Source organism: Cupressus sempervirens, chromosome 4 (assembly GCF_028749045.1).
Source record: "Cupressus sempervirens isolate cs-2001-9-10 chromosome 4, ASM2874904v1, whole genome shotgun sequence".
Taxonomy (NCBI): Eukaryota; Viridiplantae; Streptophyta; class Pinopsida; order Cupressales; family Cupressaceae; genus Cupressus; species Cupressus sempervirens.
This window is the reverse complement of record NC_143121.1, coordinates 89797711-89823856: the sequence shown is the minus strand read 5'-3', so window position 1 is coordinate 89823856 and position 26146 is coordinate 89797711. Positions and strand designations below refer to the sequence as shown.

The 26146-nt window shown below is 33.0% G+C and overlaps 1 protein-coding gene and 2 long non-coding RNA genes across 52 annotated transcripts; 2 read left to right on the top strand and 1 right to left on the bottom strand.

Annotated features, from left to right (window-relative positions):
- Window positions 1-2199: 2199 nt before the first annotated feature.
- Window positions 2200-10780, top strand: LOC149560054 (uncharacterized). Of its 50 annotated transcripts, none has more exons than XM_089824474.1 (8): window positions 7882-8273; window positions 8392-8570; window positions 8967-9241; window positions 9470-9575; window positions 9668-9740; window positions 9924-10066; window positions 10311-10426; window positions 10530-10780. In XM_089824474.1, the coding sequence occupies exons 3-6, from the start codon at window positions 9168-9170 to the stop codon at window positions 9986-9988; spliced, it is 318 nt and encodes a 105-aa protein (XP_089680600.1). In that variant the 5' UTR covers window positions 7882-8273; window positions 8392-8570; window positions 8967-9167; the 3' UTR covers window positions 9989-10066; window positions 10311-10426; window positions 10530-10780. The 50 variants fall into 50 exon arrangements, with proteins under 50 accessions (XP_089680579.1, XP_089680606.1, XP_089680578.1 ...); XM_089824475.1 differs by having other exon boundaries at window positions 10527-10780; XM_089824470.1 differs by having other exon boundaries at window positions 10237-10426; window positions 10527-10780.
- Window positions 10563-11164, bottom strand: LOC149560053 (uncharacterized). The gene is made up of 2 exons (XR_016363656.1): window positions 11069-11164; window positions 10563-10761 (listed from the first exon to the last, which is right to left on the bottom strand). It is a non-coding gene; the product is annotated as an uncharacterized LOC149560053 (long non-coding RNA).
- A 7007-nt stretch (window positions 11165-18171) lies between these two features.
- Window positions 18172-24924, top strand: LOC149560052 (uncharacterized). The gene is made up of 2 exons (XR_016363652.1): window positions 18172-23968; window positions 24534-24924. It is a non-coding gene; the product is annotated as an uncharacterized LOC149560052 (long non-coding RNA).
- The last annotated feature ends 1222 nt before the right edge of the window (window positions 24925-26146 follow it).

Sequence of the window (26146 nt, the reverse complement as noted above, 5' to 3'; positions counted from 1 at the left end):
TTCAATTAATTTCTCAATTAATTAAATATAATTAAATATTAAAATATCATAATAAATTTTTATTAAATTAAATCATTAAATAATCCTTTTAATTAAACTTAATTAATAGAAAATACATCAAGGACTCATAAAGCAACATATGAAAACCCATCATAGAAGAACACATACTAAATCAAACAAAAAGGGTTATAATCACGAAATAACATCATTTGATGCATTCAGAGGGTACTTAACTCAGATACTTGTCCTAATTATCAATTAGGACAATTGGCTAAAGGGTTTAGGATTTGGACTTAAGAGTTTATCTCTCCTCTCTTACCATTGAGATAATGCGATAGGGTACGCTCATCCTGGCAATTCAGGGAAGTCGATACCCGGTACCTGCAACCTGCATAAAATTCACGCATGTACAGACACAATATTCTAAGCTAAACAGACAATGGCAGGAAGTGGTGCATCGTGTAGATCCCGACTAGCAGGTGACTACGACTCCCTTCCTTAACCACATCAGAAACACCATACATAAAGAAAACAAACACGCGCACCATACACATGCAGTATGGGGTAAGTATCCATAAGAAAGCACGTGTGATAATAAACCATCTAACTAATCATCATCGATAACTGAAAATATTGAATAATCATCATACATGCATGAAATATAGAGTACCAAGTAATCTCATCATATAATAAACTGAGTGTACAACAACATCTGATAATCTCTAAAATAATAATACTAATCATCAAACATAAATTGGCCTAAAAGAGTTTGGCAAGGATGACAGAAATGCGACTTAGGGGCAGGCACTACAGGAAACTTGTTATCTTTTGAGTAGAAAATTGTCATCCCTTGCCATTAATTATTTTTCGACCAAATTGATCACACCCCAACTTTAACTCTTTTTTTTTTGTTCATTTATTTAATTTAATTAGCTATTATTTACACTGTTACCTCTTATTTTTTTCCTTATTTATTTATCTTCATTTTTAACTCTTATATTTAATTTATAAATTAATCTATTTTCTATTTATTTAAAAAATTAATTAGTTGTTATCTTCACTTTTAACTCATGATTTTCTTTATTTTTATTTAATTTTAATTTTTAAAATTGATTGAAGTTTTAATTTTGAAATTATTTTAATTAGTTTATTTTTTTAATACTTTTTAGTTTAGCCAATAAAATATTTGTGGAAGGAGATCTTATTATTTTACTTGTTAAATAAAAAAAATATTTCTCAAATAGGATTAAAATATTTGTATGATTGAAGTTTTAGTTTTTAAATTATTTTAAATTATTTTTTTAATTAGTATAATTCTACATTTAAATAGTGATCAGTTGTTATTTTTAAATTTTTAAAAAATATTTCTCATATTAATTTTTCATAATAGTTTTTTATGGAGATTGTTTTTAAATGATTATTTTTTTCATATATTTAAGTTGGGAGATTTTAAATTAGTTTATTTTTAATGATTTTATTCATATATTTAAACTGATAGACTTTAAATTTATAAGTAGGAGATATTGTTATCAAGGGTTTAACTATATAGTTTTTGAGTGACTCATGTTTAATAAGTAGTGATTTACAAGAATTCATCTCTCATGATAATAAATTAAACACTTTGTGATCTGAAGCACTCAGACTTTGTTAGTTTAATTTTTAATTTTTATAATTAATTTCATTTTATATTTTTTGCTTATTTTATATATGTTTTTATTTTCTTATTAGAATTTGATAATTTTTGTTGTGAATATTTTTTAGATCATAATTTATTAGTTTATAGTAAATTAAATAAATAAATATTATTTATTACAAAATTTTATTTTATTTTAATTAAAATAAATACTTATCTCCTTATCGTTGCAAACACAAAAGCTTAGCTTAACTACTAGTTTAAATTTTTTTAAGACGTAGTGTCAGACACTATGTGGCATTTGTTGCATTTTTCTTCGAAATATATTTCTCTAATTCAGATTACGTGCATCTGTAGTAAAGTATTTTCTTTTTAAAATCTCTAGAACACCGTTTGAATGGAACCGTCCTATTTTCGATCAATCTAGAGAGTCGGTGGAAAATATCTCTTTACAGGTGGCTGATAAGATCACCGTAGATTATCTTCCGCCGCCTCACTTCGATGGTCCGATTCTTTCTCTCGCATCAAATCTGACCTATAAATATCTATTAACTCAAACCCTTATCATGCATTAATTTCTCTAGCCAGGGTAGCTGGATGTATTGGTGGTTTCCGTTTCGCTAGCCAGGGTTGCTGGATGTATTGGTGGTTTTCGTCTGCGAGTCTCTCTCAGAGTGGTTTAGTTGTAGAAAAACGTTGGGTGTATGGATGGAATTTCAGCTTTCGTTTAGTTGTTTGCATTTTCCTATTCTTTTGGTTCATTTAGTTTTTGGTCTGTTGAACAAAAATATACTCGGGCCCTGGCTTGCCAGGGATTATCGCTATAGCATCGTTTTGCTTCCGTCCATATGGCGAATTTGGCCTACGTTAACAGATCATACATGGCAGAGTTTCAGGGTTTCTGGTCAGATCTCTTCCTTTTTATTTATGTCATATAATTGTGATGGGGTATACCAATTTCTTCATTTGTAGGCTTTGAGTGAAAGGCTAGGTTTTCCATATAAGAAGCCGCAGGAGGATTGATATCACGATTCATCTTTATCTAGATGAGGTGATAAGAGCCCATTAAACCCTGCTGGGAGAGGCAGCCAGAAGGGATGAGACGATGATCAGACGAAGGATAAAACATCCAGGGTTAACTGTGTATTAAATATCTTGAGTCTGTGTAGTATCTCTCCTTCGGCTTCTGTTTTCTCCACTACATAGCGGCAGATTTACAAATTTCAGTTGTTGTAGGGTATTGTAGAGACTGGAATAAAACATAAGTTAGTTATATTTAATGGCTGTCAGGAGTTCCAATAAAACCCCTGTTGTGGTGCAAGCGGGATTGGTAGTTTTGGCGGATACAACGTAAGTTTATTTTATCTCTCTATTTATTTGGTGGATACAACGTTAAGTTTTGCTTTGTTGAAAAATATAGAATATTTATTCCCTATGAGATGTTAGGGTTTCAAGGAAATAATAGGTTTGTTTGCTTGCCCTTGGTACAAAGGGTTTTATGTCATAGTGTCTTTGAGTGGAAACATTGATTGCTGTGGAGTGACTGATTATTTTAATCTGTAATAACTTCTTTAGCTGGAAAAGATTACAACAGCGGATTGGAACGCTCCTCCGATTTGTAAATATGTGTAGGGACGGGCCTTGGAACATTGTACTATTTTATACGGATGAGTGGGTGATGACTATAGGTGGTCGTGGATTTGGTTTGTGAAGCACGTCTTTGGTTATGCAGATTAATATATTTTGTCAATAGAGATTACGTCGAAATTGTATGTCGCCGATGTGGACGCCACAGCTTTAGTGGTACAATTATAATTCCCTTGTTGTAAGAGATAATGAGAATGCATTACTTATTAGGGAATTCATTTCTTCATTTATTTCATTTATAAGGTATCTTACAAGGAAGAGTGCTTGAACGGTGGGCATGTAGTGGTGTTTTCCGCGACTATGCAACTCCCTGAGTTGGACCAGGGCAGGAGATCAAGAAATCATAAACTACCTGATTTGAATTCATGCCTCCTTTATGATTGGTTTAAAACAACTAATTTAATCTTGGAATTTTTTTGGATTTGTGCTTCTTTGTTTATGTAAAATGACGTACCCGGATTGTTTAAAGATTTGTGCTTCTTTGTTTATGTAAAATGATGTCCTTGTCTGTACAGATAAAGAGTAGGCAAGTTTGACAGGACGTTGTGAGCTGGTGTTGTAAGTTTAGCACTCCGGCATATGTTATTAAAGTGGTACAATTTCTAATTAATATTTTGAAGAAATATTTTGGTGAATTTTTCGGTCTTCCACAACATGTATTTTCTTTCTTTATCGTTACCGTAGTATATGTGCGTATAAAAAAAACTTATTTGTTTTAGGTTCCTACAGAAGGGTTGAGTTCGAGGTATTACAGGGAGGAGAGGGCGTGCCACAGCGGACTTGATATTGGCGTTTCAGCTATGAAACGATGAAACGATGAAACTTCTAATTGTGGCAGGGGGATGAGATTCTTTTGTTTAAATTCACTTAGTATAATTGACTGATTTAATTGTGTTTTTATTTTTGGGTTACACTTGTTTATTCAAACCAATGTATTTTGTCTCTACAGATTACTATTGAAGTAATTTATGACTCCATACTGCTGACCGATGTTATTACAGTGAAGTAACACAAATAAGTGGTACAATCTTTATTGCTTTTCTGTAAGTATCAATTAGGTGCAACGTCTGATGTCTTATCTATTGGAACACCTAGTTTATTGTACCTGCACCATTTGTAGTCGCCTAATAGTGAATCATACGCGAATAGATTTGAACCTAGGATTACTTTCTAGATTTTATACAAACTGTAATGTGGTTTCGTTGGAGAGCTCGATTGGTCCAGGTTTCCTAAATTAAGGTTGATTTACGCGATGGAGGATTACATTCTTTCATTTATGGGTTAAGATTTTATACAAACTGTTAATGTGGTTTCGTTGGAGAGCTCGATTGGTCCAGGTTTCCTAAAGTAAGGTTGATTTACACGATGAAGGATTACATTCTTTCATTTATGGGTTAATGGGTATGCTACCTTGAAGAGCCCTCAACAATGTGCACGGATTTGGCGTTTCTCGGACTTTTAGTTTTGGCTCGAGTATGAGTAGTTGTGAACACTCTTTTGAAATTTATTCCTTTTATACTTAGTTTAAAGGAACTGATTTGATCCTTTTTTGGGTTTGAATTATGTCTTTGTTATAAAGCAATGTAACCTGTCTGTTGTTAATAGGTGCACTGAGCACATGAGAATGGACATGGATTTGGTGTTCTAACTATAGAACAATGCGGTTTGTGAGGAGGATAATCTTTATTCTATGCTTTGGTTAACGTGCTCTTTTTGATAGATTTCAAACAAGGGATTCGATTCTATTATGCTTTTGTTTACGTATAACGATGGACTGTCTATACAGATGGTGAGTTGGTCACTTAGATTTCACTTAGATTTGGGGTGCAAGTGGTACGACTCTGGGCTATGTTATTAAAGCGAAGCGTTAGATAAGACTGGTTCAATTTTTCCCCGTGTCAGATATGAGTGGTTCAATTTTTACCCATGCTAGAAGTAATTAGGTTCTATTTTCGCCTCTTGAGAACATTTGTTTTCTTTCTTTTTTACTTACGAATGATGCACAAGCAGATTTGCAGGAAGATGACCTTACATTGTTGTTATACCTGTTTGGTTTAAGATTCCTAGAGGAGGTTGAGTTCCTGGAGCCTGCCACTGCGGTGGTGTATCTGGTGTTTCCAGCTTTGAAACAATGGAACTTCTAATTGTGGCTGGAGGATAACAAACTCTTCACTCAATGATTTGAATTCTATGTTGTTTCCATAATAAATTAAAAGTAACTTTGTCAGATTCTCAATTTTTGTTAGAATTGTGAAGTGTATCTTTGTTTATGCTAAACAGTTATTATGTTCATACAGATGACGTTCAAAGTGGTATGACTGATCTGTGTTACTACAATGAAGTAACGGTACTAAGTGGTACAGTTCTTATTCCCTTGTTAGAAGAATGGTTGGCTTCAATTGCCTTGTCCAAAGCTTTTTCCATTGCAAGGACTAATCACCTACAATGAACTATACCTTAGTAGATTTGAAGATTGTTTGTTGGATATTGTACGAGCTGTTTTTGCTGGAGTGCACGGGTGGAAGTTGTATTTCTGAGATATGCAGATAGGAGGAGAGGGCGTGCCACAGTGGACGTGTGGCGTTACCAGCTATGAAACAGTGAAACTTTTAATTGTGGCAGGAGGATGAGATATTCTTTATGATTGAGTTCAATTTTTCTATAATTAACTAGTTTTTTTGGGTTAAAATTGTGCACTTGTTTAAACCAATGTATTTTGTCTGTACAGATTCCTATCGAGTTTATGTTGGACTCCCTTGACTCTGACTGATGTTATTTGCAGTTAAGTACAAAATTAAGTGGTACAATTTTTATTCCCTTGTTAGAAGTAATAATTAAGTGCAATGTGTCGTCTCTTACGACACCTAGTTATTTTCCCTTTCACCAATTTTTTGTCACCTACTGGGAATAGGTTTTAACTTTATCGGCTAGATCTTATATGCTACCTTGAAAAGCACTCAACGATCGGCAGTTGAACAATTAAGCTTTCTAGTTTTAGCTTGAGGATAAGTTATTCTAATTTCTCGCCCTTTTGAATTAGCGCTCTCTTTATAATTAGTTTTGAGGAATTGATTTGATTTGGGAGAATTTTGTCTCTGTTAGAAAACAATGTAATCTGTCTCTGGGTAAATATGTGCATTGCGGAATCTGTCTCTGGGTAAATATGTGCATTGCGGATTTGGTGTTCCTGCGAATAAAATAATGCGACTGCTAATTCTGTGAGGAGGGTAAGGTATCTTAATTCTCTTATTAGGATTAATGTTCTCTCTATAAGTCACATGTTGGATATCATACAACAATTTGTACTATTTTCGTTATAGTACCTGCTTGGTTTTAAGGTCGTAGAGGAGGTTTGAGTTTCTTGGTTGATATGTGTATTTTGCAGAGAGCCTACCACTGTGGTCGTGCATCTGGTGTTTCCAGCTATAGAACAGTGGAACTTCTAATGGTGGCTGGATGATAAGAAATTCTACACTATTATTTGATTTTTTTAATAATTTCTATGATTGATTTAAAATAACTGTTATCCTATTTTAAATTTTTGCTAGATTCTAAATTTTTGTTAGAATTGTGGAGTGTGCCTTTGTTAATGGATAGGTATGTATTATGTCCATACAGATGACGTTGAGGTTTCGATTTTTGTTACTACAATGAACTATACGTTAGTAGATTAGAAGATTATGTGTTGGATATTTGTTGGAGTTCGTTAGTTCAATTCTCCCAGTTATGGGTTAATAGAGGTTTCAAATTTGTTGGAGTGCTCGATTGGTCCAGGTTTTAGATATTTTATGGAGGAGGAATTTAGTTCTACCAGTTATGGGTTAATAGGGATATTACCCTTAAAAGAGTTCTCAAGATGGGGCATGTATTTGTGTTTATAGCTATAAATCAACACAACTCTTAATTTTGGCACAAGGATGAGGGATTTTAAACTCTCTGATTTGATCCTAGATATTGAGTTCTCAAGATGGGGCATGTATTTGTCTTAATAGGGATATTACCCTTAAAAAAGAGTTCTCAAGATGGGGCATGTATTTGTGTTTATAGCTATAAATCAACACAACTCTTAATTTTGGCACAAGGATGAGGGATTTTAAACTCTCTGATTTGATCCTAGATATTGAGTTCTCAAGATGGGGCATGTATTTGTCTTAATAGGGATATTACCCTTAAAAAAGAGTTCTCAAGATGGGGCATGTAGATGGGGCATGTATTTGTGTTTATAGCTATAAATCAACACAACTCTTAATTTTGGCACAAGGATGAGGGATTTTTAACTCTCTGATTTGATCGTAGATTTCTAAAGAATATGGTCTTTTGTTATTGTAACAAAATAATGCAAACCCGTCTATATAGTTTCTTGAGTTCAATTTTTGTATAATCGACTGATTTGATTATAGTTCCTTGTTAATATTGTGACCTTGTTTATTCAAACTAGTGGACTCTCTCTACAGATTGCTATTGAAGTTATGTGCGACTCCGTATGACTGACCGATGTTATTACAGTTAAGTCGCACACGTAAAAGGTTTTTTTACCTTGCAGAGTTAATAATTAGGTGTAATGTGTCGTTTCTTTTATCTTTTCCTTGCACCATTTGTGGTCACCTGTGTCGAACATCACGCAAACAGATTTGATGCTAAGATTATCTGGCAGATTTTATTCCAACTGTAGGTTGAGCCTTGGGTTGATAGGTACATATTACAGAGAGCCTGACGCTGAGGTTGCGCATTTTGGTGTTTACAGCTGTAAAACAGTAGAACTTCTAATTGTGGCGGGAGGATAAGAAACTCTTAACTCAACTAGTTGAAATCTACCATATTTCCGTGATTGATTTAAACGTATTTATTTGATTCTAGATTTTTGTTAGAATTTTGAGTTTCTTTATTTATACAAAGCAATATATTCTGGCTGTACAGATCACGGCTGTACAGATCACGTTGAAGTTGTATGACTACGATCTATGTTACTACAATGATGCAACGATAATAGATGGTATAGTTCTTATTCCCTTGCTAGAGGTAATAATTAGGTGCAATGACTTGACTCTTTTATTGTAAGTATTTTTTTTTTGCTCTTGTGAACTGTGATTGCCTAATGAACCATATTGTAGTCGATATGAAGGTCATGTTGGATATTGTCCGAGCTGTTCTGTTGAGTATTGGATTGGTTCAGATTCCTAGAGGAAGGTCGGAAACTTGAGGTACTTGGAGTTATTCATTCCCTCCTGTATGGAGTTGATGGGTATATATATGACGGACGAAAGGGTTCTCCTGAGTGGGCATATTTTTGGTATTTTTATTTCTCTGATTTGATAACATGTTTTTATCATTTTGAAAAGAACCATGGTCCTTTATTAACAGATTATAATGCAAATCTGTCTAATACAGATTCTTTGTGAGGTCAGTATAAATCTGTCTAATAGTTATACTGATCTCACAGGGGACATGGATAATTGTGTTTGAGCTGTAAAACGATTCTAATTCATATTCTAATTTTGGCAGGAGGTTAAGAAATTTTAACTCTCTGATTTGAATGCAACGTTCTCTCTATTAGTGATTTTGACTGTGACCAATCTTGTTACAGTAGAGTAACGGGAATAAGCGGTACAATTTTGTTTCTTTGCTAATATAGGTGCAACTCGTGTTTCTGAACGCTATTATTTTGTCTTCTTCTGTCATACTGTAGTAAATTACAGTGAACGATGCACAACTTAGTAGATTTTCGAAAGCTTCCATTTTTGTAAGGAAGCAGCGTTCACTCGTGGCAGTAGGATGTCAATTTCGACTCCCTGGTAGTTGACTTGTTTGGAATAGGTAGTTAGGGTTTATAATGCCTGTAAGCCTTTCCAACTGATCGTGCTATGGACGAAATTGTAGTTGCATTACCATGAACAGCCTTTCCAAAAGATTGTGCTATGGACGAAATTGTAGTTGCATTACCATGAACAGATGGGAGAAGAGGTAACATAATTCATTTCATTTGCTGGTGTGTAGTATAACTTTAATGGAAATGTGGATATTGCTTTATTTTTATTTTTTTAGGGATTGTGCCAGAGTTTCATTTGCATTGAACAGCAGATGTTAGGAACGGTGATAGAAAAACCTTTTATTTGGTATTTGGTTTGGAAGGAGTGATTTTCAACTTAATGGAAAGTGAGGTGTTCAGTCTCTTATGTTTATGTTAAACAGAATATCAATGGCAAGAAGAGTGCTTCATGGTGACTGTCAGCTCCAAAACAAAGCAATATTTGATTTGGCAGCATTTGACTGCAAGCTCCAAAACAAAGCAATATTTGTAAGCTCCAAGACATTCATCTCCTGCCATGAAATGCTTCTCTAACATCGATGAAAGAACTCCTATTTGATTTTGTGCAATGTTCCCTTCAGTTTATGCAGGATGGTACTCTGTTTGAACAGATGGAAAGTTGGAAAGAGCACGGTTGTTTCGCATATTTTGCAAGTAGGCTATATATTTGCTGTGATCATAACATTATTAGCCTTCTGTTAAAGGGTTTGGATAGTTTTCTGTCATGCTTGGTTCACCTTCCTTCTGTTAAGGGTTTGGATAGTTTTCTGTGATGCTTGGTTCACCTTCAATCGTTGCAACATTGTTCTAATACTCATTTTGGTTGCCAAAGCGTAGTGAATTCATCTCACACGCTAATCTGTCCACGAGGCATCAAATTTTACAAATTATCATGCAATTGATCCAGCTGCAGCTCTGTACATTCAGGTTACAGTTTTGAGAGCACGGAAGTGAGGAAGATTGTAGCTGTTATAAGATTGGTAGGCCTCCAAATTTATTTGAAGTTCATATTATCAATGTTTTCTATTTCCAGCATGTCTAAAATGTTGATAGCAAAGTTCTTGTTAGCAATGTTTTATAAATCCAACATAATCAATATGTTAAAACTATTGCATGCGACAGAAAATTCAAATTGGTTGAATGTGGCCAGGGGAAACCAGATTCGTTGCAAGCTTTCTTCCCTCTTATTAAAGAAGGAAATTTCAATTGGTTGAATGTGGACAGGGGAAACCAGATTCGTTGCAAGCTTTCTTCCCTCTTATTAAAGAAGGAAATTTCAATTGGTTGAATGTGGACAGGGGAAACCAGATTCGTTTCTTAGAGCTGGGATCTGAGAAAAGGTGTAGCTGTTGTAGATTGTTGTTGGGAATTGTTGGTGGCTAATTTCTATAATTGTTTTTAATGCAAGACAATCTGAAAATCTTGCACGCCTTCCTTCAGCAGGGTTTGGAGCTCCAAATTTTAGCAATTTAAGGGTTTTGAGTTGCAAGGTCTAGTACGTTCAAGCATTTGAACCGAGGTAGGAGGGGATGCAGCCCTGGTGAACGTATTCATTGCTGAGAGCTGGGATCGGAGAAAAGTTGCAGCCTGTCGTAGAAGTTGTAGCTGTCGTAGATTGTCGTTGTGGATTGTTGGTGGTGAATTTCTGTAATTGTTTTTAATAAAATAACTAAACCTGGTAATTTTCATGGTCATTCTCGGTGTCTAATAGAATCAAATTAGTTAAACACATTTATCTTATTTTGCATGGTCATTCTCAGTTTATGATTAGAGTACTCAATCATTATTTGTAATGTGTTTCAGAGTACTCAATCATTATTTGTAATGTGTTTCTAGGCAGTTTTTACCTAGCTAATAATGATATTGTTCTTCATATTTAAATACAACAAAAAGTCTTTTAGTATGATTATTAATCAGATCATTTAACACCAAACATCTTTTAAATATATCAAAGTCACATCATTTAACACCCTTTAATAAACCTGAAAATTTGTTATGGTAATTTTCATGGTCATTCTCGGTGTATAATAGAATCAAATTAGTTGAACACATTTATCTTATTTTGCATGGTCATTCTCGGTTTATGATTAGAGTACTCTATTGTTATTTGTAATATGTTTCTGGGCATTTAAATACAACTAAAAGCCTTTTAGTACGATTATTAATCATTTCATTCAACACCGAACACCTACTCAGCTGTCACGATTGTGGAATATTGTATTGTAAATGTGTAAATGTACCCGTGAACACCTTTTAAATATATCAGAGTCACATCATTTAACACCCTTTAATACAGCAAAAGCGATTTGTGGAAAATTGTAAATGTGTAAATGTACCTTGCTGTGAACACCTTTTAAATATATCAGAGTCACATCATTTAACACCCTTTAATACAGCAAAAGTGATTTTAGTATTGACCCGGTTTATATCGGTTTATAATCGAATGAAAAAACTCATTCCAATGTGTAATTGGATGTTGGACAGTTTTTACCCTCACCCTCATAGTTGCTGGACAGTTTTTTTTTTTTTTTTTTTTGTGGCCGCCTTTTAGAATGATGATTAATAAGATTTGTTACGGTAATTTTCATGGTCATTCTCGGTGTCTAATAGAATCAAATTAGTTAAACACATTTGTCTTATTTTGCATAGTTATTTCCGGTTTATGATCAGAGTACTCAATCAATCGTTATTTGTAATGTGTTTCTGAGCAGTTTTTACCTTCTAGCTGATAATGATATTGTTCTTAATCATATCATTCAACACTGAACATCTTTTAAATATATCAAAGTCACATCATTTAACTTAGTATGACTCGGTTTATAATAGAATGAAAAGACACTGAACATCTTTTAAATATATCAAAGTCATATCGTTTAACTTAGTATGACTCGGTTTATAATGGAATGAAAAGACTCGTTCCAATGTGTAATTGGATGCTGGACAGTCTTTACCCTCACCCTCATTTGTAATTAGTTGCTGGACAGTTCTGGTTTTTTGGTGGCCTTCTTCAATTTTATAACAAAAGCCAATGATGATTAATAAAATTTGTTATGGTAATTTTCACGGTCATTCTCGGTGTCTAATAGAATCAAATTAGTTAAACACATTTATCTTATTTTGCATGGTCGTTCCCGGTTTATGATCAGAGTACTCAATCGTTATTTGTAATGTGTTTCTGGGCAGTTTACACCCAGTACTCAATCGTTATTTGTAATGTGTTTCTGGGCAGTTTACACCCCTCTAGCTAATAATGATATCGTTCTTCATATTTAAATAAAGCAAAAAGCCTTTCAGTATGACTATTAATCATATCATTCAACACCAACAACCTTTTAAATATATCAAAGTCGTATCATTTAACACCCTTTAATACAGCAAAAGCCTTTTTAGTATGACTCGGTTTATAATAGAATGAAAAAGACTCATTCCAATGTGTAATTGGATGCTGGACAGTTTTTACCCTCACCTTCATTTGTAATTAGTTGATGGACAGTTTTTTTTTTTTTTTTTTTGTTTTTGGCCTTCTTCAATTTTATAGCAAAAGCCTTTTTAGAATGATAATAACATCTTTCGGTAACTCTTTATTAGTTGCTGGATCGTTTTTACCTCCTTATCTGTAAGTAGTTGTTATAGCAAAAGCCTTTAGATAAGTAGTTGTTATAGCAAAAGCCTTTTAGAATTATGATTAATGATGTCTTTTAACATCTCTTAATTGATCATAACTAATTTTTTATTATAAATGGTAACTCTGACAGAGTACTCTGTAACTGTGACAGAGTACTTCTTACTCTTTATTAGTTGCTCGAGCGTTTTTATGTCCTTATTTGTAGGTAGTTATTGGACAGTTTTCCTTCTGGTGATATTGATTTTCAATTTTATTATAGTATATATCATTTAACACCTTATAAGTGACCATAACTAATTTTTTTTTTTATCATAGTGGTAACTCTAAAAAAGTTCAGTTGCTGGCAGTATTTGCTCTTCCTTACTAAATTGCTGGACAGTTTCTTCCCCTCTAACTAATGATATTGTTCTTCAATAAATTTAATGATTTTCTTATATCATGATAACTTGGAACATGCTATTACCCTTCCTCTAAAGATTACAGCCCAAATTCAGTAATTTACTTATCATAATTGCAACTCTGAACATGCTACTACCCTTGCTCTAAAGGTTACAACTATAAAGATTACACCTTGAACATGCTATTACCCTTGCTCTAAAGATTACACCCTAAATGCAATGATATTTTTTCAGGAATTGATCATGATTTTGAACTTGTTCTTTTCATAACTCTTTTTAATTAAACTAGAGATAAAACTATAAATATCTAATTTCTTTTTAGATATTAGAAGGATAGTTGTATCCCTTGTCATTATACTTCCAACTGAATCTTTGATGCTTGGCTACATATAGTATAGCTGAGCATTCTTTTTTTTACTGAACTAAGTTCTATCTAGGAATTAAATTGTTCCTTTTGAGAGAAGGATTCGAACTCTCGATAGTTATTGATAGTTTATTTGGATGAATCTTAGATGATCTTAGAGCATATGTATATAATAGTTTATTTGGATGAATCTTAGATGATCTTAGAGCATATGTATATAATAGTTTATTTGGATGAATCTTAGATGATCTTCAGAGCATATGTACATCAAAGTTTGAAAACATTGTGAAATATCACAAGGCGAGCTTATTGTGGAGACGAATTAAAAGAGCAATATATCAGTGCCATAGTTTGAAAACATTGTGAAATATTGCAAATATTGTGGAATAGCGCGAGGCGAGCTTATTGTGGAGACAAATTAAACGAGCAATATATCAGTACCAATATTTTCCCAAAAACACGGCCGTTTTTTCGGCTATAAATCGTGCATTAAGCCAAAAATCGCACCCAAATATTGTTGATTGGTCAACATATTCAAGGGATAGAAATTTTTTGGACAAATTCGTTGAGAAATTCGGTACCAAAAAGTGCGTTGATCTTCCTTAAAAAAGTAAATTCTTTCGCTCGAATTTTGTTATAAATGCAAATGCAATCTTCGTTTAGGCTTAGTTCAAAACGTTGCGGGATATATTGCCTTCATTTGGCTGAGCGATTTCATCTAGAAACCTAGCGCCGTGTTAATGGAAATAAAGCGGGATATTTGATGAAAAACATAGAAATGATTTTGCGTTACATTATTTTAATTTCTATTAAAAATATTAAAATGTGTTTTTACATAAAATATTTACTAATGTTAGTAAAAATAAAAATAAAAATAAATAAATAAATAAATATATATATATATTATAAATATTGTAAATTATAATAAATTTAACAACTTTGTTCATTGAAGAATAATAGTTAAACTAATTTGTTATAAATAAATGTTCTTTAAGTATTTATTTAAAATAAATTTATTGTCGAATTTTTTTCGTAACTTTTATCCTTGTAGAACTTTATCCTTAATTCAAACCTTGTTGACATAGGTACTGAGTATTACAAAAGATTTATAATTTAGATAAATAATACTTAATACTTCTATATGTATTAGACTTAATTTATATTCGATGTTGTAATTTTTATGGTGTGTAAGTATGTGTTTTTAAGAATATTTTAAAAAATTGTATATTTTTTAATGTTTGATAGGAGTGTCGATTTATTATTGATTTTTTTGTCGAGTTTTGGCCAATTTTGAGTTTTTCAGAGAAGTTGAGCTGGTTGAGATGTACATAATGGATGTGTTGAAGATGTGATGAAATTGATTGTGGTTGAGACTTTAACTTACTTGGTTGGTTGTGGGCTATGTAAGTAGTGGCCTATTCCAAGAGGTCATGAAGTTGTTCGAGTGAATGTCAAAATTGCCTCCAACAACCTTCGAACACTAAACATTCTGAATGGAATCCTATTATATATAAATGTACCCCAAGAAAGATAGGGTAAAAACTATTTTCTGTTGGTATTCTTCTGTAACTTAAATCTATTTCTATTGTAAAAATCCATTTGGACAGTATTTCTAAACCAGTCATTGTCTGCAAAATATGGTCCATGATAGGGAGAAAATAGCCATTCTTCAAGGAATTCACAGTCCATAGATGCTTTAGCATTCCCTAAGCAGGCGTTTAGATGAGATCGTCATTGCCAACGACTTTCCTTGACTACACATTATGAAGTACAGGGCTTGTAGATCAATTGATTTTTTTTGTTCATTTTTGAAGTCAGATGGGGTAGTGACGAGGAAGCATCTGCCACCAATGAATCCACCCTAAAATTTTGTTCCCTCTACATTTCTCTAATAGAGAGCCTTCAAAGTCTCAATATCATCCCACACCCTATATTTTAACCTTTGATTTTTTATGGAAAATGAAACTCTCAATTGTTTTACAATGTATTTTGCTCTTTCGGAACAATACCTAGGAATAATTCTTTGAATTTATAGTATTGTTCTAGTATTTTTAAATTCTAGCGTGAAACGTTAAGGAGTGATTATTCCATTCAGAGAGATTAGTACCACCCCTACACTAAATCTTGAAGAAGAAAAACCCCCATCCAAATAACATGTCAAAATGAGCGGTGTTCCAAGTTTTTGCAACACCACTTTGTTGATGACGAAGTAAATGAAGTGCAATTTTTGTATCTTCAAATATGTACATAGATGGTTTGTTCGACCCCTGCAATCCTTTGACCATTTTTTATTTTAAGTGCACATTGCTGTATTTAAGACGCTCATAAAATAAATTACTTAATTGGTAACAGTTGTGTTGTTGGTTCTCTATTTTCGTTTCCCCTCCTCTAACTATAAACGCAGTTTAGTAAAATAATGATTATTAAATACATATTTGTTTATTTGTTTTACTTTCAAGTAAATTCTAGAGTGATTTATTTAAAAATAATATTTCACCAGTTTCTCAAAATTTATATAAAAGAGGTTCTCTCCTAATATATTTCGACTTCTTTGAGCATCTTGGTATTTATTAGGTCTTCTCTGTTTCCATCTAGGTTTTGTGGAGGAGGAAACAATCAAATAGGGACTTGAATGAGACAAGTATCAAATTATGATGTGAATATCAGGATTTAACTGTGTGATTTTGAGTCAAACTCGATGACCCATGTTTCATGAGTAGTGATTCAACATGAATCCATCTCTCATGAGAATAAATGGAACACTTAGCACTCATTGGATCTAGGTGATGCTCACAGGGGTGAAGCACCGGGACTTCCCGGGAGGTCACCCATCCCAGTACTACTCCAGCCTGAGCGTGCTTAACTACGGAGTGTCCTCCTACTTATCAAGTATCAAATTAGTCCATTTTTTTTTTATGCTTTATGTTTTGTGCATGTTTATTGGAGATAATAAAATAAAAAGGATTTTCTTAAATTTTATTTATTTCATTTTGTAATAATTTTGATCAAGCTTTTATACCATGTAAAAATTTACCTCAAGCTCTATGCAAGATTTTTTAAGATAATGGAAAAATATTTCAAGATTATCTTGTTGAATGTTGGAGCTTCCTACTACTTCCTACTTCATTGTAATATGCATAATCTAAAAGTGGCGTAGATACCAGCTTGATGTTTATCGAATGTAGAATGAAGGTATGCATCATTGGTGTTTGAGAAATTTAAGAACAAAAATGATAGGAATTTAGATTATTAGTTTGACTGAGATTTAGTTTTTGTACCAAAATATTCTTTAATTTGAGTATCTTATGCTTCCATTTTCATAATGTGATGGGTTGTCATTTTGGAATTGCTCAACTAGTGTGACACGGGAGTAGACCCAGGGCTGTTGAGTTTGGGTTTGGCAAAAAACTTAAATGTAGGCAATATTACTCATAAAAGAATGTGTTAATTAAATCTATATTCATAGACTTTATCTTTCATTATATCTTTGTGTGTATTTTGTAAATTTAAGAAATTTTAGCTGATTCCTCTGCTCTTTATAGTATGCTATTATTTTCCATCTCTTTCTGGTAAGATATTATATGCCATTGTTGTGCTCTACTATGAACACAGATTAGAATTTTTTTGCACATTTCTCATCACGAGACTAATGATGGGCTTTATCTTGTAGGAGAAATTATCCTAGTGGCTTCTGAGTGCAGCTGAATTAGGGCCCATATTAATAGCACAAAACAAATTTCTCTATATTCAAGTCTAGAAAATATATTGTTCTCCTTTTATTAGAAGGATTTATGGAAGCCATTGGAAGAAAAAACCAAGAATCAAGGATCTATGTCAAATGATGAATGAGATCTTTTAGACAGAAAGACACTTAGAAGCATTCGATTATTCTTGACACGATTATTCTTGACACTATCAGTGGCATTTAATATTACAAAAACAAAGATGACAGAAGAATTGATGCAAACCATAGTGAAACTGTATGAAAAGCCCTTCGTTTCAAAACAAGGGATTTCTCATGAAGCATTTATTTAATATGAAAATGGCAGAAGATGGATTTGTTGTAGATCATTTAAATGAGTTTAATACTATTACTAGTTATCTTTTGTGGGTATCAATTTTGATGAATAAATTAGGTTCTGTTGATTTTGTGTTTTTTGTTTGAAGGCTGGAATGACTTGGTAATGGCTGTGATTAATTCTGTTCTTAGATCTAGTTTCCTAAAATGATGATGTGATCGGTGTTGTTTTGAGTGAGGAAAATCATAGGAAAACTTCAAGTGGATCTACACCAGGAAGTGCTTTGAATACACAAAGCAGAGGCAGAATGACTGAGAGAACAAATAATTTTGAAAATAATGGGAAATGAAGAAGAAAGTCGAAGGGGAGGAGGTCTCAATTGAGAGGATTGAACGATTGCTGGTATTGTGGGAAACCAAGACAAAAAGAAAGATTGTTGGAATCAAAAGAAAAATGAAGGTGATAAACTAGATGGAGACAAGGAGGCAAATGTGGTAAGTAACAAATCCAAAGAGGATGCTTTGCTTCTATCTTTAGAAAGTGTTGATAATTCATGAGTTTTAAATTTTGGTGCTTCATTTCATGCTACACCTCATAGAGGTTATTTTATTGATTATGTCCAAGGGGATTTTGGACTTGCTTATTTGGGGATAATGAACCCTATCAGATTGTTGGAAAGGGAAAAGTTAAGTTGTAAAATAAGAATCATTGGCTACTACATGAGGTAAAACATGTTCCAAGGCTAGGTAGGAATTTAATTTTAGTAGGTTAATTTGGTGATGACGGTTGTGTAGTTATTTTTAATGATAAAAATTGGAAGGTTTCAAATAATTCCATTGTAGTAGCAAAATGTGTGAAAGTAGGTACCTTATATCTTTATATAGGTCATATTGTTCCTTCTACTTCAATTATTTCAGAGAAAAATGAATGCTCATGAATAATTGCTACTGTTTAGTAGGGAGAACAATTATCTACTATAAATGTTAATACAACGTTGTGGCACAATAGAATTGGGCACATGAGTGAGAAAGGTATGAAAGCATTTCATTCAAAGAAAGTTCTACCAAGTCTGAAATGTGTTAATATGGATTTCTGTGAAAGTCGTGTATGAAAAACAAAAGAGTAATTTTTGTGGAGACTGGGAAGGAAAACAAAAAGGAGAAATTAGAGCTTGTGCATATTGATATATGGGGACCGACTCAGGTATCTGCCCTTGGTGGCTTTCATAATTATGTTATATTTATTGATGATGCAACTAGAAAGACATGAGTTTATTTCCTTAGACAAAAATCTGATGTATTTCAAACTTTTAAGAAATGGAAATGCTTGGTTGAAAATGAGACTAATAAGAAATTAAAATATCTCAGATTTGATAATGGTGGTGAGTATTGCTGTCATGAATTTGAAGATTATTGCTTCACTAATGGTATTCGTAGACATAAAACTATTCCAAAGACCCCATAAGAAAATGGAGTGGATGAACACATGAATAGGACTATAATGGAGCGTGCAAGGAGCATGATGTTGGATGTTGGGTTGCCCTTATACATGTGGGTAGAGTTGGTTAATACTAGTATATTTAATTAATAGAGGTCCCTCTACTCTTTTGGGTTGTGGTATTGCAGAGGAAGCATATACTGGTAAGAAAGTGAGTTATTCTTTTCTCAAAACTTTCGGTTCTGAAGCATTTCCTCACATAGATTCTTAAAATAGAACCAAGCTGGAAGCTGAGTCAAATAAATGTGTATTTTTTGGATATGATATTAATGAATTTGGTTATAGGTTTTGAAATTTTGAAAATCATAAAATTGTAAGAAGCAAAGATGTCATATTCAATGAGAAAGTGTTGTACAAAGATCTGTTGCAACAACATGAGAAGAAAGAAGATGATTATGTACTGTTGGATGATACTTCAAAAGATGATGTTTCAACAATTTTTCATGATGTGCAACAATCACAACAACAAATAACACACACACCAATTAATTTAGACGATCAACAAAGCAAACTAGACCTCTAGAAAGATTCTCTCTCTCTCTCTCTCTCTCTCTCTCTCTATCTATATATATATATTCAATTTTCTTTATTGATGTTGGTGAACCTGAATGTTATGATGAAGCTTTGTAGGTGGATACTAAGACTTAGTGGGAGTCTGCAATGAAAGACAAAATGGACTTTTTGCTGAAAAATAAGATATGAGATTTATGTAAGGTGCTCGCAGGTAAAAGGGCTCTATAGAATAAGTGGGTTTACAAGTTGAAAGAAGAGGATGGAGGTAAGAAAAGATTTAAGCTAAGTTAGTTGTAAAAGGATGTTTATAGAAAAAGGGCATTGATTTTGATGTGATATTTTCTCTTGTTGTTAAAATGATTTCTATCCGTACTGTTTTAAGTATTGTGGCTATTGAAGATTTGCATTTAAAATAGCTTGATGTTAAAATAGGCTTCCGTCATGGTGATTTGGATGAAGAGGTATATATGGCTCAACCATAGGGATTTGAGGTCGAAGATAAGGAGAATTTATTGTGCAAATTGAAAAAAAAAAAATATGGCTTAAAGCAAGCACCTTGGCAATGGTATCTAAAATTTGATAGTTTTATGCATGAGCATGAATTTAGTAAGTGTCATTCAGATCATTGTGTTTATTTTAAGAGGTTGGATGATGACAACTACATTATTTTATCTTTATATGTTGATGACATGCTTGTAACTGGATTTAACATGGATCACATCAAGAGGTTGAAACGCTAGTTAGCACATGCATTTGCTATGAAGGATTTGGGGGTAGCGAAACAAATCCTTGGTATGAAGATTTGCAGAGATAGGAAGAACACAAAATTGATGCTATCTCAAGTTGATTACGTTGAGAAGGTGTTGAAATGTTTCTCTATGGAGAATGCTAAAGTTCTCAGCACACTTTTACCTGGTCATTTGAAGTTGGGTAAGGAGATATGTCCCAAGATAGAAGAAGAGGAGGATAAGATGTCCAAGGTACCCTATGCTTCAGCTGTAGGAAGCTTGATGCATGCTATGGTATGTACAAGGTCAGATATTGCACATGCAGTGGGAGTCATTAGCAAGTATACGAGTCATTCAAGAATTGAGAATTGGGGCTCAGGAAAATTTATCTGGGCCCTATTTTATTAGGATTTTGGGTTGACATGTAATTATTAATTATAACCTTAAAGCAATAAAACTACTTGCATAAAAAAACTTAGGGTTAGGGGATTGTTTCATAGTGGTGATGTGAAAATTGGTTCTTGCGGTAGTATTGAGCTGTAAGTGATTATAAATTGTAATCAGGTTGTAATCACTGGATCATAATAATACCAGACTTGTTGTTTGGTGGATGTAGCCCAGGGATTGCTTACAGGTAAAAGGGCTTTACATAATAAGTAGGTTTACAGGTTGAAAGAAGATGATAGAGGTAAGAAAAGATTTAAAGCCGGGTTAGTTGTAAAATGATTTGCATAGAAAAAGAGCATTAATTTTGATGAGATATTTTCTCTTGTTGTTAAAATGATTTCTATCCGTACTGTTTTAAATATTGTGGCTACTGAAGATTTGTATTTAGAGCAGCTTGATATTAAAACAAACTTCTTTCATGGTGATTTGGATGAAGAGATATATATGGCTCAGCCAAAGAGATTTGAGGTCAAAGGTAAGGAGAACTTAGTGTGCAAATTGAAAAAAATTTTATATGGCTTGAAGCAAGCACCTTGGCAATGGTATCTAAAATTTGATAGTTTTATGCATGACCATGGATTTAGTAGGTGTCATTTAGATCATTGTGTTTATTTTAAGATGTTAGATGACAATAACTACATTATTTTATGTTTATATGTTGATAACATGCTTGTAGCTGGGTTTAACATGGATCACATTAAGGGGTTGAAACGCTAGTTAGCACATGCATTTTCTATGAAGGATTTGGAGGCAGTGAAAAAAAATCCTTGGTATGAAGATTTGTAGAGATAGGAAGAATAGAAAATTGACGCTATCTCAGGCTAATTATGTTGAGAAGGTGTTGTAATGTTTCTCTATGGAGAATGCTTAAGTTGTTAGCACACCTTTACCTGGTCATTTGAAGTTGACTAAGGAGATGTGTCCCAAGATAGAAGAAGAGGAGGATAAGATGTCCAAGGTACCCTATGCTTCAGCTATAGGAAGCTTGATGTATGCTATGGTATGTACAAGGGTAGATATTGCACATGCAGTGGGAGTCTTTAGTAGGTATATGAGTCTTCCAGGAATTAAGCATTGGAATGTAGTCAAATGGATTCTCAGATATTTGAGAGGAACATCCAATAAGTGTTTACACTTTGGGGGCTTTAATATTGATTTATAGGGCTATATTGACTCAAATTTGGCAGGGGATATTGATACTAGGCGGAATACTACAGGCTACGTCTTTACTGTTGGTGTGGTAGCCATGAGTTGAGTTTTTAGGTTATAGAAAGTTAATGCTTTATCCATTATAGAGGCAGAGTATGTAGTTGCTACAGAGGCATCCAGAGAGATGATATAGCTTCAGTTCTTCTTGGAAGAATTGAGACACCCTTAGAAGGATAATTATATGTTTATAGATAGTCAGAGTGCAATTCATCTTGTAAAGAATTCATCTCTGTATTCAAAGACCAAACACATACAATTGCAATATTATTTCATTCGGTTAGTTTTGGAGGATGGATAGTTAATGCTGTATAAGATACATATATATATGACAATCCAACAAATATGTTTACAAAGTAACAAGGGAGAAGCTGAACTCCTTTTTAGCTTCAGTTGGTCTTCTAGACTGAACATGGATAAAAGAATAATAGAGTCCAGGGCGGTTTGATCTAGTGGGAGCCTCATGGAGTAGCGACATAGCTATAGGATCAGTCTCCAAGTGGGAGATTGTTGTTTAGTGTGGAGCCTGATCAATTCCCAAGTGGAAGATTGTTAGATTGCGGCGACTGATCAGGAAAATACTATACAAACTTCATAAATTCTTTGAGACTTAGGAATTTTTTTTTGAGCCCTCTTTTATCAAAATTTTGGGCCGACATGTAATTATTAATTATAACCCTAAAGTGGTAAAAATACTTGTATAAGAGAGCTAAGGGTTAGGGGAGTGTTTCATAGTGGTGATGCAAAAATTGGTTTTTGCGGCGGTATTGCGCTACAAGGGATTACAGATTGTAACCAGGTTGTAATCACTAGATCGTAATAATATTAGACTTTTTGTTTGGTGGACGTAGCCCAGGGATTGGGTGAACTACATTAAATCTTGATGTCTTGTGTTCTTTTCTGTGTGATCTATTATTTTCTGATATTGGTTATATTTGCATGTAATTGTTATTTTTGTCTGTGGTTTAATCCTAACACCCTAATGTAAATACTTCTAAGCTGATTCAATCTATAAATACCTACCCATTTGGCACAATAGTTGTCTTAGTTATAGCCCGTCACCAAACAACTTCTGAAATTGAATTGCATGTAAAGGATGGAGCAAGAATTTATGAAATAGCTAAGGTAAGCTATTTCTACTATAGACTAAATCATCTACGATTTGTAACATATTTAACATGTCTATTTCTATCCATCCTTATCATTCTTGACTTATTGCAGGTAATTATTTCAGAAAACCACTCACAGCCATTTCAATCCCTATAAAGAATACTCGCCTCAAGAAGAACACCCCTTTTGCTTCTCAAAAATGTTATTAGAAGTGGGTTAGTGGGAACATATATCATCAGGTCAACACCTTCCACATTCATTGATTTGCTAAATGATAAGCACTTAGAAGACACATTGGAAACATTACGCTCTACTTGTACACAAGTTAGTATCATAGTCACATATTATCTGAATAGAAATTGCTTCTCTTTTTAAAAAAAACATAGCTTACAATAGGCCTCACTAAAATCTTGACCAATAAATACAGGTTTTTGGAAGCTTGAGGCCAAAAAATGCACATTTTCCACCATATCAATTACTGTGCAACAGTTGCCATGAGCCACCTCCTTCACTAGTTCCATCAGCAACAAATATGGCAAAATGCCTTGCATGTGCAAAAGACACAACATATACATATCAACCTTCTTTACAATGTATAATGGAGTATGAGGATGAGGTTGTTGAATGTACCTTGAGTGGTAAATTGCTTGAACATGACTTCCCTGAACTTATCCAAGTGTCTTTTGACAATTATGAAAAAGACATGTCTATGGTTGTTAATTTGGTGTGTTAGTTTGAAATTCATGACACTTTCACTATTGCAATGAATGATGTCATAATGACCATTGCAAAGGAATCTGGAAAGGTAAGTTCAATGGTCTCCTTCATTTTTCTACAAACAAACATAGTTATGATTTAAAATCACCCATCTCACACTTTATCTTTGCCTAACTCTCTTTTGTTTCACTTGTAGAGTGTATGACTATAGCAGCTCTCCAACTTAACTCTTCTAGTCAACCATATACAATTTTGAAGGTAATCCCCACTTCGTACATATTATACTAGCTCTATTTTCTTCTCCTATTCTTCATTATGACCTTGCAACTTCGAAGCTATTCATTTTTGCAACAAATTTTGCTTCCACTAAGTAAAAATCACACCTTCAATCTTAAGTAAAGAATAAAATCAAACTAAGTTCCAGAAATACCACAGTCTAGACTCAATTAGCGACAACTAACTAAAGGGATATCACAATCAAACAATAGTTTTAAACATCAGCTTGATACTCCCATGTAAATTTGAGAAAATTGTATAATTTTAGACTTAGAGAAATTAGGCTCTATTAGAAAACTTAGCAAAGCAATCAAGTCAAATGGACTGGATCATTCACTATTCAATTCAACAAATATCATGCAATACATTTTATTAGACACAGATGATGTGAAGGACATTTCCCCAAGAGATATATGCATGTTTCTTTTATGTTCTTTTCCTCAAAATTGTTTTGCTTCTCTCTATTAAGTAGATCTATTTTCCCTAACAAAGTTAAATTACTCATTTTAGTAAATATAAAAGTAATTTTTTCCCAAACTTGATATAGGTGATATAACACTCTGGGCTTCCCATAGTATGATCAAGAATTTTTGAGAGTAATCAATCCCAACATATGGAAACATCATTAAGTACAATTGCATAGCCAGCTTTCCAAATTCAACTTACAACATTAAGTTGTTCTAGCATATTTTGCAATATCCATCAATTTTGGTTTATGAAGCTGCCATATTGTTCACTCTGCAAAAGTCTATGTCACATCAATGTAATCACAAACATTATCAAACTAGTTATTGTAGAATGGACCTCAACAAACTTGCTATGAACTTGCATATCAAATCCAAACTATAACTTATTTTGTAAAGGATAAAAATACTATCCTATAAAGTTATAAACTTTTCAATGACAAACTATACTCAACTTTCAGTTGTTTTGAGTTATTTTTATGTTCTTAGATTTTGATTTGATATATTTGTGCATTCAGAGTTTTAGTTAGACTTAAAATGAGATGGGATAATATATGTTTTCCAATTAGAAACATTAGATATAATTCTCTATTTAAGTAATTACCTAGGTTCTATCTTCTTACACATGAAAACATTTCTTGCATGTTTATTGTTGGTTGAGTAGTCCTTCTACTTGATATATACTCAGTTTATAGTATATGATAACCCTTCGACAACCTAATGAAGATCCCTAAATTAAAACATCAAGGTCAAAAATTGGTGCTCTTTTTACATTGATTCTAGTCATGATCATTTCGATCTTACGCCTTGGTTGGTCTTCATCTAGTTCCTTCTTCATTCTGTGCTTTTCATGGTTGGTGGCATTTGCATAATGGTCATGCACCTTGTTGCTAGGCTCCATAGTACGATAAACAATTTATGAATGAATGAGATTCCATCGTGTTTGCCTCAACAAATATTTTGGTTACTTAATCCCTCTACAACTTACTGTGTTTTTTCCAAATATTTTAATATGATTCATATTTTTTTATTGTTTAATATAGAAACATGGACTATTCTAACCATTTTTATTCAATTAAAACTAAATCTATTCTTTACTCTCTATTCATATAAGCTAAGTTCATTATTAGTATTTGTTAAACTAGGATATATCTGAATTTTAATTTTAATTTATTTAGAAACAACCTTATAATTTTCCTTGTAGAATTTGTAGTGGAACATAACAAAGAAAACTTATGAAGTAGGTAGAGAGTTAGTAGATACAATTAATAGAAAAATAAAGATAAAATAGAGTTCATATGATCACATTTAAAATCTAAATGTAAGAAAATACATTCAATAATAAACTAAAGCTTTCGAAAAATTTTCTTTTTCAAAGGCAAAAAAAGGTAATGGAAGAATGAATTTGTTGTAATCGCTTATAAATAAATAAATAAATAAATGTAAATATATAAAGAGTAATTAACAAGATAAATTTTGATTGATTTTTTCTTTCTTTTGGTTTAAAACTTTGATGTTATTGATATTTTTAATTTTAACATGGATGCCTCAACCAAGTCATTGAAGTTTGAATAAAAAATTGTGTAATTTTAAATCTTAAAGTGAATGGTCCATGCGTAGGAGTGATTTCCCAACATAGAAGTAGTGAGTTATGATCCGACCTTGTCCTCACAAGGACCTTCCAATGCTCTTCTAT